At 38.0% G+C, this 18,039-nt stretch overlaps 1 protein-coding gene across 4 annotated transcripts in view; it reads left to right on the top strand.

The window, feature by feature from the left end:
• Nucleotides 1–18,039, top strand: part of CSNK1G1 (casein kinase 1, gamma 1) — a 148,136-nt gene that overhangs the window by 99,751 nt on the left and 30,346 nt on the right. For all 4 annotated transcript variants that reach the window (XM_006899622.1, XM_006899623.1, XM_006899620.1 and 1 more), the window contains exons 4-9: nucleotides 6,147–6,298; nucleotides 7,772–8,006; nucleotides 12,088–12,173; nucleotides 14,336–14,420; nucleotides 14,681–14,829; nucleotides 15,799–15,906. In XM_006899622.1, coding sequence (XP_006899684.1) covers nucleotides 6,147–6,298; nucleotides 7,772–8,006; nucleotides 12,088–12,173; nucleotides 14,336–14,420; nucleotides 14,681–14,829; nucleotides 15,799–15,906 — 815 coding nt within the window. The remainder of the gene's footprint in view (nucleotides 1–6,146; nucleotides 6,299–7,771; nucleotides 8,007–12,087; nucleotides 12,174–14,335; nucleotides 14,421–14,680; nucleotides 14,830–15,798; nucleotides 15,907–18,039) is intronic.

The raw sequence follows: 18,039 nt of genomic DNA, 5'->3' as shown, positions 1-18,039 counted from the left end.
CGTGGGCCGACCCCGGCGGGGCCGATCCGAGGGCCTCACTAAACCATCCAATCGGTAGTAGCGACGGGCGGTGTGTACAAAGGGCAGGGACTTAATCAACGCAAGCTTATGACCCGCACTTACTGGGAATTCCTCGTTCATGGGGAATAATTGCAATCCCCGATCCCCATCACGAATGGGGTTCAACGGGTTACCCGCGCCTGCCGGCGTAGGGTAGGCACACGCTGAGCCAGTCAGTGTAGCGCGCGTGCAGCCCCGCCCTTGGCCTTCCTTACCTTCTCTTCCCACACCATACAAATCTAAGTCCATGTCTAATAATATTGCTGCTCCCAAGAGGTTGTGAACAAGATGATTGTAAAACATTGTTCATTATAGGGCAGACAGTAATCCTGGTTCTTCATTCTGGGTCTGGCTGTTTTTGTTATTAAACTAGCCTTTTGTTTAGATTCATATGTTGAAATGGTTCATATTGCAATGGGGCATTTTTCAGTCAGAGAAGTGAGAGGGATTCTCTTTGTTCTTAAAAAATGCTGTGCGTTCTCTCATGTCATTGTAATGTATTATTTTTATATAGTTCTTATCTGAATTTAAAAGACAGTGTTTTCTCTTCTCCCTTTCACCTTTTCCTGTGGACTGTCCTAAGTTTATCTCTTTATTCTTTGTGCTTTCTTGAAGTAGATTAAATTTTATTAATCCTGTTGATAATAATCCTCCGTTTGTTAATAGTCTGATCACTCACAAAAATACTTCAGGACATTTCAGTAGAGTTTTACAAGTGATTTCTTAATCACTACCGTCAGTGAGACCAAAAGCAGAGACTGCTTTTGGGAGAAAAATTATTCTGTTTCTTTAAGGAAACAAAAAAGCTCGAGAAAAACAAGAAAAGAAGGGGATTGCTGAGCTCATTATATCTTGAGAGGATTTTCTTCAGTTTTTTAGAAGACTGTCATTACCAACATATATTCTTTACAAATATTATATGGATATTATTTTCCACTCCAGATTATAGACAAGATTTATTTGAATTTGCTTTACAGTTAGATATTCTTAGTGCGCTGTTCTGAGGACTGCTTCCTGGTCCAAGTATAGGTTTCTCATAAGCACAATCAAGTGTTCAGCAATTCCCATTCTCCTCAGGGTTAACCACAATTTGTTGTGATTTGCACAGTAAAGTACATTTGCTTAGTCAATGAAACACAGATAGATATCCTTCTGATACTCTTTCTGCCAAGATCCATCTTGGCACAAATGTCCATAGTGCCATGGCCTCTTCTAAACCTAGCTTGTATTTCAGGTAGTTCTCTACTGTTCTAGTCATTTCTGGATAATCCTCAGCAGAATTTTGCTTGCATGTGATATGAGTGATATTGTATGATGATTTCCAAACTGTCAGGTCACCTTTCTTTGGAATGGGAATAAATATGGATCTTTTCCAGTCAGTTGGCCTGGTAGTTGTCCTTCAGATTTCTTATAGGACACCAATTTGAACACTTTCTACACTAACATGTTAAACCTAGACTCTCTCCCACATAGACACCACAGAGTAACCTAGAAGTTGTCTTGAGCATCCGGTAGCCTCCTTTAGGGTATTGGAAGTCTCAGGGTACTTGTAGGTCTAGTACTAGTAGGTCTAGTGGTAAAAAGCTGCCCTGCAATCCTGAAGGGACGAAGTTCAAATCCACCAGCTGCTCCATGAGAGAAAGATGAGCTATCTTCTCCTATGTGATTAACTGCTTCTAAAAACCTGTTGGAGTGTCTACTATAGTACACAAAAACAACAAGGTACTTAAAAAAAAAAGTTTATTTTATACTGGATTACAAAGGTAGGTGACTCTAATCCACAGTCCTCAGGCCTATATTTAATTGTTTTGGGTCAAAAAAAAAAAAAATAAAAATAAAATTGTTTTGGGTCAAACATTCTACTAGGTTGTAGAGCCCTGTTGTATCCACTTGTCATACAGAGGTAACTTGTGTTTGGTGGAGCTCCCCGATTAAAACAAGCTTGGAAGCAGGAGTGGCTTTCACTTCCGTAAATAGCTTGCTCCGGAAACCCTATGAACCTAGAAAAGGATGAAAGTCATGCAAGTGTTGGGGGCTTTTGTTCATAGGGTCGCTATGAGCTATCTACATGACAGCACTTAACAACAACAACAACTGGATTACTTACAAAGTTTGTATAGTTTTTCACATCAGATCTTTCCTATTTCCTTTAGCCACTCCTCCCTCCATTCATCAAAGTGTGTGATGCTATGATTAACACCCTCCCTACTCCCACCTTTTCACTCTCCCATATCCTAACCCTTCTGCTCCCTTCCCCTTGGATCCTCATACTTGTTCTACAATAATGGCCTTATACAGTATTTGTCTTTATGGGACTGAGTTAGTTCACTTAGCATAATGCTCTCAAGTAACAAAGTAAAAATAATTATTTATTTTATTATTATTATTATTACTATTATTGTGTGTACCATCAAATTGGATCTGACTGGTACAGGAAGAGATTGCCCCTCCTTCTCCAGCAGAGCATCTGGTGGATTCGAACCATGTACCTCTGGGATTGCAGTGCAGTTTCTTGCCACAAGGCCACCAGAGCACTATTAACAGTGTACTTTTAAGAAGCAGTATTCAGTTACTAACAGTTGCTTAGGTCTTTGCCTTAGCAGGAGTTAGAAATTACAGAAATTAACCAACAATGTTTTTTTACTTCTTTGTAAACATGGAAACTTCTGGTAAAAACTTGTTGCTAGATTGATACTAAAGATTTTCAAAAACAAGAAAAAAAAATTTTCTCATTTTAAATTGCTCTGTAAAGTATTATAAGCAAATTTAGGAAATTTTGCCAAAATTCTTTTTCTAAGGGGTCTGACTTTCACCTTGTGCTTAAAAAGGAGGATATTATGCCCAGATTTGCAAGTTAACCAAAATTTAGGATTAGGTTTGACTAGGGAAGGAAAAATAAAAATTCTAAAATCTTAGTCAAGATAGAAATTGATTTTTCTCTTAGGTAAAGAAGTTCACAGGAAGTGAAGTACTTCGTTGGTAGAGCCATCAGAGACTTGGATTCTTTCTGCTTTCTTCTCAGTATGTTTGAGTCAGGTCCTTTGCAAGAGCTTTGCAGACCCACCCCATCCCACTCAACAGTCTCTGCTTTTTATGCTTTTGGTTATTCATTTTTGTCAAGGGAGACTGAAAAGTTAAAACTGGACATGTTGCTATTTGCCATAATTAGGGGTTCATTTATTGAGGAAGAAAGAGAGAGTGGATATTGTACAGACTACACAGTCTTTGCCTTTACCTGCTTGGAAATATGTAATATTTTTATTAGGAAATACTTCTTTTTTTATTTTATTTTATTTTTATTATTTTGTGTGTGTATACTGTCAAATCAGATCTGGCTGGTACAGGAGGAGATTTTTCCTCCTCCAGCAGAGCATCTGGTGGATTCAAACCGCGTACTTCTAGGATTTCAGTGCAGCTTCTTGCCACTAGGCCACCAGAGCTCACCTAGGAAATACTTCTGTTTTCCATAATTAGGGGTTCCTTTATTAAGGGAAGGAGAAGGTAGCTATTGGACAGACATCCGCAGTCTCTGCCTTTACCTGCTTTGAGGAATAAGAAAACATTTCTGTTAGGAAAGTCAGATTTTTGTAACATTTAAAACTATCACATAGGACATAAATTAAATAAATCCCCAACTACATCTATTTCTTATCTGATTAATAAAGGCAATAAATCTCTAGAGTGTTTTGCTTTAATTTCTAGCAGAACTCAGTGGTAACAGCTGTTAGGTTTTTTGTTTTGTTTTGTATTTATTATTTTACTGTTTTGTGTGTGTGTGTGTACCATTGAATTGGATCTGACTGGTACAGTAAGAGATTGCTCCTCCTTCTCCAGCAAAGCATCTGGTGGATTCAAGCCACGTGCCTTTGGGATTGCAGCGCAGCTTCTTGCCACTATGCCACCAGAGCTCCCAGCTGTTAGGTTTTGTGTATTTTAAGCAAAGTGAAGACTGGGCTCCTCAAAACAACATGAGAAAAAATTAAATTCTGTTTCCTTTTAGAGGTTGAGAGAATTAAAACAACCACAGGCACAATTCAGAAGACATTTATTGAGGTTGTGGTATTGTTTTGGTGGTGGTGGTGGTAGTGTATCATAGAGTGAGAACTGACTCATAGCTGACCCTCCAGTGAGTTTTCAGAGACAGTTAATTGCCCAGGAGGAGATTTTTTTTTTAAAAAAAAAAAGGCCAATTGTTTTGAACAAGATAAATGATGTAGTGTGTAAAATACTGGAAATACATAGATTATAGAAATGAGTTATATACCAAGGGAGCTCTGGTGGCCTGGTGAATAAAAAAACTGCGCTGCAATCCCAAAGATGTGCGGTTTGAATCTGCCAGATGCTCTGCTGGAGAAGTAGGTGCAAGCTCCTTCTGTGCCAGTGAATCCAATTCCACGATACACAACAACAAAAAGTGAGTTACACTGAGTTGTATGCTGTCAAGTCAAAACTGACTCATAGCTGACCCTCCAGTGAGTTTTCTGAGGCAGTAAATCACAGAGGAGGAGGTTGCCTATCCTTCGTCTTCTCAAATCCAGCTCTTCAGCAACTGGTGCATTGAAACCTTTGGCAATACAGCACAGCTCTTGACACTGGGCCACCAAACCTTTTTTATCTGTATATGTCTAATATAGTCTTAATTTGTATCCATTCTTCACAAGTTACCATTTAACACTATTTACTGCGGAAGTCATATGTATAATAAACTGTAAGAAAAAAATTCATTCACTAGTAGCTGATTAGAAATAGAAGGATATATATTAAAAAGAAATAGAAGGATAACTAGTAGATGTAAGGAAAAACGGAAGCAGGTAGGAAGCCTGAGGATGGGGAGGAGAAAATCATGGGATTGCAGAGTTTGGTGAGCAAAAGGTGATAGAATTAGGAAAGATGTAGTTGGGAATATGAAAAGACAGGGGACAGGGTGATAGAGGACATAGATCAATGATTAGTTATATAAATTGCAAGGTATGGGAATAATCATTAATGTATCACAATGTTAATGAAGGAATGTATGAAACACAATGTATATGAATGAAACACAATATATGAATTTTGTATGGAACCAATATAAGATAAAAAAAATATATCCTCAAAGAAAGATAAATAGTAGGCATAGATCAATGGTGATTAATTTTATAAAACACAGTGTTTGGGAATGATCATATGAAATACAATATGAATGAATGAATGAATGTGTGAAACACAGTGTATGTTAATTTTGTATGCAAACCAATATAAAATAAAACTTTTTAAAAAACAGAACAATATGACAACAGTCTGGAACAAGGGGTGGATTGAGGGGAGGGCTGGGGGAGAAGGGAGGGAAGATGAGGAAGAAAATGTGTAACAATTTGAAAAAATGAAACCCAAGCATAAACAGCTTGTTAAAGAGAATGTTAGTGATATTTTGACTTCTTTAACTATGAATTGCAAATCTGAGGAAAATCAGCTCTAGTGCCTTTCTTTTTTCTTTCTTGATTACTTATCAGCAACCAAGTCCTGAGTGTTTGTTGACTTTTTCAGCTGATAGAAAACAGGAAAACTGCAGAGACTTGCTGTGAGAAGGCCAGTTGTGCCGGCCAGGGGACCATCCACACCCTCTGTGACCTCACCCCTTTAATCTGAGTTGAGCAACAGTTGTAAACTACTCCTGTGGTTTTGGCTTCATATGAAACCACCTAATGCAACAAGATCTGTTAGCTTGGTCTTTGAACTCAGTGAACTGGCCTTTGAACCTTTTATGGTACTGCAATTCCGGCATCCTTTGGGGAGAAAGAAGTTCACCCTCTGATCCAGTAATGGATCACGGACTATTTTCTGTCTTAGATACCAGTAGAAATGCCTTTGATACCATACTATTAAATAACTGCTTATTTGAACATACTGTGTGATGCCTTAACCCTTTCTACCAATATTCCCGTTGAAGCTATTTTGGTAGTTTTAAGTTCCTAATAGGAACTATGAAGGGAAATGGAAATCTCACAGATTGCACTTTCTTTTATATCTACTCAGTGCTGGTGCTCTTTCTTATGGTTTTGTTTCTGTGTCTCCCACCCTGTATCCCATTTTTCTTCTCCTTGTAGGTGAAGGTCTCCCACAGGTATATTACTTTGGACCATGTGGGAAATACAATGCCATGGTGCTGGAACTTCTTGGCCCTAGCTTGGAGGACTTGTTTGACCTCTGTGACCGAACTTTTACTTTAAAGACGGTGTTAATGATAGCCATCCAGTTGGTAAGTTGCTGTTGCTACTTTGCAAGAGGAAAGGCAATTTCCTCCACCACATCCTTGTGGGCCTTTGATGATGACTCACCATCTGTGGTAACAACTAGTGAATGGCTGTTTGCAGGCTTGACAACATTTTAGGAAACTATCTGGGACAGGAACAGTTAATCCAGAGAAGTTATACTACTTCTGCAGTTTGCTCTGTTTTAAGAATCTGCACCTTGGAGCAGTACCTTACTGTTAACTGAAGTTCAAGTGTATAATATAAATTAGGAAGAAAGAGTATGATGGGGTAAAGATATACAAATATAAGTAATTTATTTGATGTTTGTTTTATTTATAGGCTTTAAACGTTTAGCTGTAAGGTTTTGTCATTATTCTGCCTATCCCTTCACTGTTCCTTCCAAGAAAAGACTGGGTTGTAACACTGAGATTCAGAAGTTGTGTGGCAGAGAACCTGTTAGTTCTCTGGGCTCCAGTTCTTATAGAGCCTGACACAGCTATCAACAGCTCTTTCGGCAGCACTCACCAGATCACACGCTAGTGTCAACTAGGGAGCAGCTGAGGCAGTTCCTTTGTGAAGTCTGTTATCTGCCAATATGGATACACATACTTTGTTTGAAGTGTAGTGATGTTCTCTCCCGCTGGCTAGTAGTAACTTGGAAATGTTAGAAAATTTATCCTAACTTTTGAGTCCAAAATTTTAACCACCTAAGCTTCCCTTTTTATACTAAATAGAAAAGCTTTGTGAGAAATAACTTGAAATTTGGGGACAATAATAGTTATTGCTTTGAATTATATTTAATTTAATATGAAAACTACAGTCTTAACTCTGCTGCTGATTAGCTGTGTGTCATCAGGCCATCTGGGCCTCACTTTTCGTCTTCATATAAAAGAGAACTGTATTGGAAAATCCATCTGACTGAATAAAGAGGGATCTGGGCAGGAGGTGGATGTGACAGTGGCTTCTGTCTCAGGTGGTGAACGTATCTCTCTTCTGCTATCCTACCTGGAAGTCTGTGTTTGTTCTCAAATGTTTAACTTTTGAAGTATCATTAATGTAGCCAGTTCTGTTTATCGTTTCCACATTGTGACGTTAAGAGATGTATTACCATTTTAGCTGAACTGTACCATTTGCCTAAACTTGCTGTCAGAAAATATTTTTTATTTTAGCTTACAAATCAATAAAGTAACTCTGGATGGTGAGTAAGAGATAATTTTAAAATTTTTATTTCTGTTATTAGCATTTAGAGTTGATAAGAGAAAATGTTTTGTGGGGTTTTTTTGGGGGAGTTGTTTTGTTTTGTTTTTATCTAGCATACTTCTTTATGGGAAGATGGGCACTCTCCTCCCATGTAATTAACTGCCTCTGAAAACGCACTGGAGAGTCAGGTATGGGTCAGTTCCTACTCTATGGTACACAACAATAACAACAAGCGTACTTCTTTAGAGTATTAATCTTTCCTCTGTCTTCTCTCTTAGCTTTCTCGAATGGAATATGTACACTCAAAGAATCTCATTTACCGAGATGTCAAGCCAGAGAACTTCCTGATTGGTCGGCAAGGCAATAAGAAAGAACACGTTATACACATTATAGACTTTGGACTGGCTAAGGAATACATTGACCCTGAAACCAAAAAACATATACCTTATAGGGAACACAAAAGTTTAACTGGAACAGCAAGATATATGTCTATCAACACGCATCTTGGCAAAGGTGTGTTCATTTTCTGCTCTTCAAAAGGAGCTGATCATTAAAATATTTTATAACAGTGTCACTTTTATCCCCCATTGTGTGATACCACTTGTGATTCTTGATGCTTCACAAGGTAAGTGATTTTTATATTTGAGAAAATAAGACGGTAAGTTATTGACTTTCCTGTAATCTATGACAATGTGGATTTTTGGTTCTTTACACTGTTTCCATGTCCTTGGTTTCTCAGCAGTACAGGTATTTGAATATTTAAATTAAGATGATATTATTTTAGTGAGTTTAGTAATTAGTTTGGTTTTATTTACCTGTGATCTTATATATTACAGTTCTAAAAAGGACACCAAACTAGTATCTCCATTGGAGATCAAAAGTAGCTACCGTCCCACACTGACTAAATCATAATTAAGATAGCTTAGCTTACTTTGTTATTTAATAATTGAAATTTCATGAAAACACGGCCCGTTTCTTTAAATAAAATATATTTTACCTATAATCAGAGATATGATACATAAAAATCACGCACATATTTCTATTTGGTTTAAAGCAAGACTTTTAAAAATGTTCTTACTTATATGAAACCATTCTTTGAGAAGGAAAAGAGCCTACATAAAAAGTGAAAGCATGTGCAAAAACAAATGCAGAGTGTGTAAAGAAGTATTGCTATAAAGTATGACGCTCATTTTCATTCTTATTTTGGTTTTGAAAGGCCCTAGTGAATTATCCTAGAATATTTTAGAATTTTAGCTTTTGAACTTGGCTTTCAAAAACTAGCTTTACAGATGATAAATTGGCCACTTTATTTTCAAATAAGGAAAATTAAACTCAAGGTAGATGACTTTGACGTGATAAATGTTGCATGTTGTTGTTAGGTACTGTTGAGTCAACCAGGACTCATACTGGCTCCAGGAACAGCAAGTGTGAACTCTGACCTCTCCTGTACTGTCCTCACCATCTCTGACTTGCTTAAGCCCCTTGTTAACAGTAACTGGGTCAGACCATGTCATTGAGGTTTGTCTTCTGTTTCACTGAGCTTCTACCTTTCCCAGCATAATAACTATCTCCTGATAACATGAACAAAGTATGTGAGACAGTCTGACTGTCCTGGCCTCTAAGGAGCACCCTGGTTTCACTTCTTCCAAGACAAATTTATTTGTTCTTTTGGCAGTCCATGAGATCTTTTCTTTCTCTCCTGTCTTTGTAACAATGACCTTTTGCCTCCTTCGTAGTTAATATCATCCCCCCAACTCATCTGGTCTTCCATCAGTTTGTCTTGAATGCATCAAATCCTTTTTGTTGTTATTATCATCAAATCTTTTTCATGAGAAAATTTTTTTTAATTCAAGTGGGATAGACTCAAGGTTGTGTTTGGATTGTTGTGAACTTGTTTTCAGTTTCTCTAATTTCTGTTTGAACTTGCTAATGAGTAATTGATGGTCTATTCCACAATCAGCCACTAGTAGCCTTCTTTTAACTGCTATATAATTGAGTTTTCCTCTACATTACCTCTTTCCACAGATGTAGTTAGTATGATTTATGAGTAGTCCATCAGGTGAAATCCATGTTTATAGTTACTATTTATTTTTCAAAGCAGGTTTTTACTATAAATAAGTCATTAACTTTACAACATTCTGTTACTTGATCTCCAGCTTCACTTCTGTCATCACAGCCATATTTTACACCTGCCAGGCCTCTTTCTTTATTTACAACTTTTTTTGTAGTCACCAATTACTATTAATGTATTTTGATTGCTTGTTCATTCAATCAGTTTCAGACTTTAAAAGTTGATGTTGCTTGTTGTGTGTTGTTGAATTGTAATCAATACCTGATCCTCCACTGGGTTTTCAGAGGCAGGTGCGTGGGAGGAGATTGCTCATTTTTCCTCCTGTGAAACAGCTGGTGGATTCTAACCCGGTGCCTTTGGATTAGTAGTACAGTTTCTTACTACTAAGCTAGGTTGATGAAAGGCCTCAGTTCCTTTCTCTTTTACTTTAGTGTTTGATACTCATATTTGAATAATAGTTATACCAACAGGTCTTTCTTGTATGCATATGGATAGTACCCTATCATGGCTTTGTACTTTAGGATAGATTTTGAAAATTCATTTTAACTGTGAATGCCCCATTATTCCTCTTCATTTTTTTTTATTGTTATTTGTGTATGTGTATCGTCAAATCTGATCTGACTGGTACAGGAGGAGATTGTTCCTCCTTCTCCAGCAGAGCTATTCCTCTTCATTTTTATCATTCCCAGCATAGACATAGATTATATTAATGGAAAAGATAAGACAATACATAGATGTCCTGATTCAGGAACCATGGCTTTTTCTATTATCTGAAATTCCACAGCTGTGTTTTTCAGATTTGGTTGTTACTTTATTACTCCAGTGGAGGTTTTTTAATTATTATTTATAAATCTCATTTTATTATGGGCTTTGCTGTTGAATAGAAAGCAGGCTTTTTTCTATGGTTCAAAGTGTGCAAATCAGTATGATAATGTGGAAAATTTCGCCCTCTAGTGCTTAATTTACTAAACTGCCATCATTTGTCCAAGGACTTTATGCCAAGGGCCCTCTTTTTACAGGAAGTGGATAGAAAAATGGAGAGGGGGATGAGTAGGTGTGATACTGTGTGATAAACTGCAGGATGTGGTTTCCCTTTCTGCCTGCTTTGTAAGAGGCTTCTACTCACCCTGCTGGTTCTTTGTATTTTTTATTTCTTCATCCTTCAATTCTGTTCACAAGCTGGTTTTGTCTAATAGCTTCCCCCCTTTCAATTATATGTGTAGTATTTTATTGCACTTTAGGGAAGCCAAGTACACAAAAGTTTCCAGTGGTCTTGCTGTTTTATTTTTCTTTTAAAGATGATTTCAGTGTTTCAATCCAGTCTTAAGTATTTGTCTGTAAGCCCACCCTACCCTCACCCCTGATTTCCATCAGTTACCACATTTCCAAAGATTTCCTTCAAATTGCTAGTTAGGCAGTTACCTTTTCTTTCTGCATCTTCCCTGTAGAGTACTATTCAGTCTTTCTCATGTAAATTTCCCTGTAACTAGAGGCAGCAGTTAAATATGTTTTACAATTTTGAATTTATTAGTTAGCTGGCTTTCTGCCTATCTAATTCTTGAGCTTTACATTCTACACAAAGCAAGAACAATCTAATTTTAACTGGCTTGTAGTCATGCTTTTGTAATTTCTTTTGATAGAGCCTGAACTTGATTCTGAAAAACAAACACATAAAAGTCTGAAATGAATTGTGACCCACAATGGCAGACTAGAAGTTCAGGCAGGTTCTGCTTATGTCTAGACTGATTACCAAAGGCATTTTATATTTATTCTGTCTAAGACATTTTGTGAAATGAAGTTGCTATTTTGTTAACTCTTCTGTAATTACTTAACATCTTTATCTTCGCAACTGCAGAGAAGGAACACCTTGTGATTTGCAGATGATAAACTCACAAAATATAGGGACTCTGTTCTATGTGCCCAGATAAGGCACCTTAGTAATCAATTTTATGTTTTCATAAGATGGTTATGACCATGAGACAAATGGAATGAAAATAAAGGGATTACAAATTGCTGTTTGCCTATATGAAAGTGAATTTTAGGATGAATATAAAGCACTAAGCATGTATATTAGACATTCTGCAGTTTATATCTTTGCAGGCCTAGCCAGAAGGGGCTGTTTGAACAGCATCAGCTGTTTATTCTGCTGCTCATTTCTCCAGGCAGGAACTAAAGGGTAAATGTAGCCCATACACTGGAAATGACATTTTATTCCAGTATCTCTTATTCAGGAAGGTCACAGCATTAGATTAAAAATGGGTGCTTACCATTCAATGATTTGGGTTTTGAGTCTAGGATTTGCTGTTTCTACTTGTTATTTACACAGCAATGACAGATCTAGGAAAAGGAGCTTCATAATGTATTTAGTTTTGATCCAAAATACTATCCCTGGTTTAGATAGACAAAGAATTAGTAAACAGAGCTTTTCCCAAGCAGAATGGTTTCTGAAGGGATTACTTGGTTTTGAACCCTTTTCTGCTTTAATAACTGCAAACATAATGTGTGATCTATCTTCCTTTTTAGAGCAAAGCCGGCGGGATGATTTGGAAGCCCTAGGCCATATGTTCATGTATTTCCTTCGAGGCAGCCTACCCTGGCAAGGACTCAAGGTATCTTGAAAGTGCTCAGTGGAGGGCTTTGTTTCCATGCTCGGTTGTTAGGGACTGGATGCCTGGAAGAAGCACAAAGGGGAAGATTGACTACAGAAAGAGAAGGAGGGGCTTGTTAGCATTGTGAGCGCTCACCTGGGCATTAGAAGCTCTTTGTTGCTCACTTTTGTCATCTCCTTCTTGTAATCCTTTTTTCCTTGTTTTAGGGGTTTCCGCAATCTTTTCCCTCATTCCCTCCCAGGCTTGGCAGTTGCTGCTTTTCTCTCTGTCAGTATCCCTCCCCCACTACCATTATGTAGCAGAAGGAGTGTTCCCAGTGTGTCAGGGAATTTCTGGAACAAATTGTTGACAGCAGCTGCTCCACACTTTACCAGCAAGGCCATCAAGCCTGGCAGTGCCTCTGAGGGAAATTGGAAAATATTTGTTCATCCTGTGTAGACTAAAGACCCACCTGAAATAAAATAAAAATTTGGGGTTAACATTGCTGTTCAAGTGTTTTATTGAACAAGTGTCTACTCAGACAGTAGCCATTTCTTGTGAAGCATGTAGGATTTTAACCATTTTCCTTAGGTGTAGGTGTCAGTACAATGCTTTCATATCAGAATTAACTACTAATTATTATAATTATAAGCATTATAATTGCTTTGTGCTGAGGCTTTCATATTAGGAATTAGTAAATCTCATTAGGGAAGTAAAAGTGAGACTTATTTATGAATTCTAATTTATTTCAGCATGTTAATAAGGAAAGAAATGTAAATCAGTAACTTGGGGAACTGCTACATGCTATCTTTCCAGGAGGGCAAAATAATTCATTTTGCTGTGCTTTCTAAGACATTGTCATGAAAACTAAGGTTTCTACCTTTTCTCTTTGGGGTGATTTTATTTCTTTCCTTTAAATTCCTCTTCTGGCATTGCCTCCATAATCTTCTAATCACATATAGCTTCTCATTGATACTCAGATTTCAGATACAGTTTCATGTGCTACTAATTCACATATAGCAAAATAATTAGTATATAATCAATTGCTTGAATTTTTCTTACAAACATTTCTTAGTCTTTGGATCATTTTAGTCGCAGTTCTACATCTAAAATTTGCCAACTTACTCTAGAATAATTTTTTTACAGACAAGCACAGCATGCTAGGTAGAGCCTCATGAAAATTTGTTCAGAATCCACTGATGGACCAAGGAACCTTCTATCTACAATTCTGAGCATACCATACACGGGTTGCTTTGTTCCACTGGCTTATACTAAACTCATCTGTTAGACATACCTAAATTCTTACTGTTGTAATTAGGTGCTCTCGAGTCAACTAAAACTCATAATGACGCTGTGAACAACAATGCTGTTGTTGTTATGTGCCATCGAGTCGCTTGCGACTCATAGCGACCCTATGTACAACAGCCCTAAATTCTGCTCTGTCTTGTGCCAGTCACTGTCTCTGACAACACCCATCCTGATTACCCCAGTCACTGAATCAGTCCACCTCATAGAGGGCCTTCCCCTTCTGCACTGTCCCTCCACCCTCCCAAGCATCATATCCTTCTCCAAGGACCGGTCTCTCCTCACAACATGTCCAAAGTATGTTAGACAGAGCCTCAGAATCCTTGCCTCCAAGGAGCCACCCAGTTTAACCCTGTCCAGGATGAACAACAATAGGTAGGCCTAAATCATGAAGATGACTAAAGATGATAGTTTTCCCTCCAGAAGCATATTATTAAAAGACATTCCCCCCTTTCTTGTTTTTTTCCTATTCCACTTCTCTAAACACGTTAATAAGACTTATAAAACTGATATAAAGGGGACAATTGAATTAGAATTGATCTCCAGTGACAATGAAACATTACAAAACTTATGCAATTTTGAAACTCTTTCTGTGTAATATTTTTCATTCTTATCCTAGCCACTTGTCTCCGTAAATTTGGTGGTATTTATCTAAGCTTACTAAATACATTTGCAAATAAAATTTTCAGATTACAGCATACTTTGTGTTGGTTTTTTATAGCATACGTTTTTGTATGTATCTAAATACTTCTGTGTTACAGTTATGTTAGTATTAGAAAAAAATTTACACAAGTCCTTCCAGTTCACATGAAACAACTGTTGTATCCTCAAACCTTTTGGATCTCCTATACTTAACACCTCATCTCCACTCTCTACAGGCTGATACATTAAAAGAAAGATATCAAAAGATTGGTGATACCAAAAGAAACACTCCTATCGAAGCTCTCTGTGAGAACTTTCCAGGTAGGATGCTAAAAAGGACACTTACACTAATGTGCCTGAAATTTTGAAGTAGGTAGCAACTGATGTTTCCCGATAAGGGTGTTGTTTGATTTGCATTTCTTTTTATTATTATATAAACCAAGGTAATTTTGTAATCATGTCATTTGACCCATGAAGAAAACATTGTCCAATAGTCTACAGAGATATTTTGTTTGCTGTAGAGATTCCCCAATAGGAAGCTTTTGGTGAGTAAGCATGTCCTTTTACCTCTTCCCTAACAGAGGAGATGGCTACCTACCTTCGATATGTAAGGCGATTAGACTTCTTTGAGAAACCTGATTATGAGTATTTGCGGACCCTCTTCACAGACCTCTTTGAAAGGAAAGGCTACACCTTTGACTACGCCTATGATTGGGTTGGGAGGCCAATTGTAAGTATTTTTCCTTTACTTGTGTCACCTCTATTCTTAGACCATCATTCCTTCATCTTCTTACTTACTGATCTTTAGAACAGAACATTCTTTTGACTCCTGACATAATGAAATAGCTCGCTCTTATTAGTTAGGAAATAGGAATGACTCTCCTTTATATTTATAATATCATGGTCCATATGTTTCTAAGATACCAATATTAAAATCCTATCTTTTAGGGGAGAAAAATCATTTGTGTGATTCCAAAGTTGGTCCTCCTTAAGCTGGTAAAGTACTTGGCTTCTTTCAAAGTGAAACACAGCATTATAGGGTCCCCTTGGATTTGCTGCTCTGGCCAGGGGTCCACCAACCTCAGATCATGCTGGTACTAGGTAATACTAGATGATTCTATATTTTCATTGTATTTTTTTTACGTGTACCGTCAAAGGTACTGACAGGTACAGGAGGAGATTGCCCCTCCTTCTCCAGCAGAGCATCTGGTGGATTTGAACCGCATACCTCTGGGATTGCAGTGCAGGGTCTTGCCACTAGGCTACCAGAGCTCCCTTTCTATATTTTCAAATGACAATTTTCAATATTTTCAATGAACTGTAGACCAACTTACCTCCCTCTTAGAAATGACCAGACTGAGAAGACCAGAAGACTTAGAATTGCTCTTGGTAGCTTACCACTGCTCTGTTGATAAGGGAACTCTGATGGCATAGTTTATAGGGAGTTACACTATCATCCCAGAGGCTGAATCAGTCGGGCTGTTCAAATCCACCAGGGGCCCCACTGACTAAAAATGGGCAATCTTCTGCCATGCAGTTTACAGCCTCAGAAACCTAGTGGAGTGTTAGCTGTGAGTCAATTCCCGCTTAACAGCAGTGAGTTTTTATGAGACTGCTACAATTAGGATGGTGATATCCTTTGCAGAGGCATTGTGCTGTACACATCGTCTCCATTTGACGGTGTGTTTTAATTTTTCAGCCTACTCCTGTAGGGTCAGTTCATGTAGATTCTGGTGCATCTGCAATAACTCGAGAGAGCCACACACACAGAGATCGGCCATCACAACAGCAGCCTCTTCGAAATCAGGTATGTGTGGTCCTCACTTATTTTATACACTTCTCTTATTCATGGCTATAATTAAAGCTGAGACTCTAGCTTTTCTACTTAAGTGTATATGGGGGGGGGAGAAAAATCACACCATTTTTTGCTGTTGTGATCTGTCATCCCTCAAGTCATCCGTAACAGTATGGTGATATGGCCACTGTATGAAACACCCATGCCAGAAAATCTGGTCCTTTCAGAATTGACCGCCCAAAGAGGGGAACTGTCTCTGAGGGAAGAGAACCTGAGGAAGTCTGCTACAAGCCTGCAGGAGATGTTGGATGTATAAGAGCAGTGGATAGCCAATTTTGAGTTTCATTTTCATTCCAGTCTGTGGATCTCACCAGTTTTGGTTGGTCCTTGCTGTATAAGTAGAAAGGGTAATGCAAATTTCCAGTTAACTTGCTGGTTTATCCTTGATATTTAAGTAGAATGGGTAATTCAGACTTTCCACTAACGAGCCTAAAGTGGAATCTGCAACCCAATCCCTGTCCTTTTCCTCAGATTAGTTTTAGAGCTCGCCTAACTTTGAACACTCTATGCCATGACACTCCAAGGTTATGCATTCCTTTTTTGTTCTTTGCTTGAAAAACTTGTGGCTTGGATGAGGAACATCTCAGCCTAAAAACAGAATATATGCGCTCCCTTCCTCCCTCCCTCCCTCCCTCCCTCTCTCTCTCTCTCTCTTTTTCTCACACACACTCTCTCTCTCTCACACACACACACACACACACACACACAGAGAATCAGTACATTTGTTAACATTGATAAAAGAGCTAACTGATTAGGAAATACTTTTCTGTTACGTGTATTGCTAAGAGGAACACTGGGATCCTAGTAGAAAAATAAGCAAAGAATAATAAGCAGGCGTTTAAAAAGTTATCATGATATCGACCAAATAATGAGTAATTTTCCCCCTCATTCCTGACCCCATTATTTGTATTAACAGATGTTTTTACAATAAAACATAAAGATCTCTGACAGAAGTGTGCATAGGTTAAGAGTGGTAAATACTAATATATGCACAAACATATACATAGACTTACACATACACACAAAGTAAAGTACATGCACCAATACTGATAGAGTAAGTAAGTGTTGAGGACTCTCTTTCATACTGTCTCTATGAGTCGCCTGCAACTCGATGGCACTTAACAACAGCAACAACAACCAATAGTATGTACTTTTGGCCTCCTGGCAAAATTTGTTAGCTGAGTAAAGGAAAACTGTAAAGGAAAAAAAATTCTGTATGAGTGATGGGTAAAAAGAAGAAGTTGTAGTTGTCATGTGCCAGTGAGTCAAAATTGACTTGTAGCTGACTCCACCTCAGCAGGTTTTCAAAGGCTGTAAGTTGTATAGGAGAAGACCCCCCCCCCCCCGCCCATCTTTTTCCCACACAGCTACTGGTAGACTTGAACCACCTACCCCTGGGTTGGCAATACAACTCCTTACCACAAGGAAAGAATAGGTGGGAATAAAAGATGGGCTTAGCAAACTGTTGGCTCTATTGAAGTCCATATTTATTTACTTTAGAGTAGTTGGCTGATCTATTATACTTAGACTGCTGATAATTTTTCTGCATTTGTTCTCTCCCATCCAAACTCCTTTTTAAAGGCTACTCTGTATCCAATGCAGATGAATAAGGCCATAGATAAAAATTAGATTCTTGTGATTAGATTCTTGTACATTACTGTTAACTCTGCAGATTGGTACAAATTCTTTAGAAAATACTAACAATGTGGTGAGCTCTAGTGGCCTAGTGGCAAGAAGCTGCACTGCAATCCCAGAGGTGAGCAGTTTAAATCCACCAGATACTCTGCTGGAGAAGGAGGGACAATCTCCTCCTGTACCAGTCAGATGTGATTTGACAGTACACACAAAAAAAGATAATAAAAGTAAATTTTTTTAAAGAAAAATAAAGTAATAACAATGTGACTATCGCCTCTAATAGAATCCTCTTTTAAAAATCTATTACAATAAAACAATATATGTTGTTGTTGTTGTTGTTATGTGCTGTTGAGTCGCCTGCGACTCATAGCGACCCTATGTACAACAGCCCTAAACTCCACTCTGTCCTGTGCCAATCGCACTGTCTCTGACACTCCAATCCCAATTATC

This window comes from Elephantulus edwardii, unplaced genomic scaffold, assembly GCF_000299155.1.
Source record: "Elephantulus edwardii isolate Elephantulus edwardi_28Jun2011 unplaced genomic scaffold, EleEdw1.0 scaffold00263, whole genome shotgun sequence".
Lineage (NCBI taxonomy): Eukaryota > Metazoa > Chordata > Mammalia > Macroscelidea > Macroscelididae > Elephantulus > Elephantulus edwardii.
The sequence above is the reverse complement of the archived record's forward strand: the minus strand, read 5'-3'. Positions and strand labels throughout refer to the sequence as shown.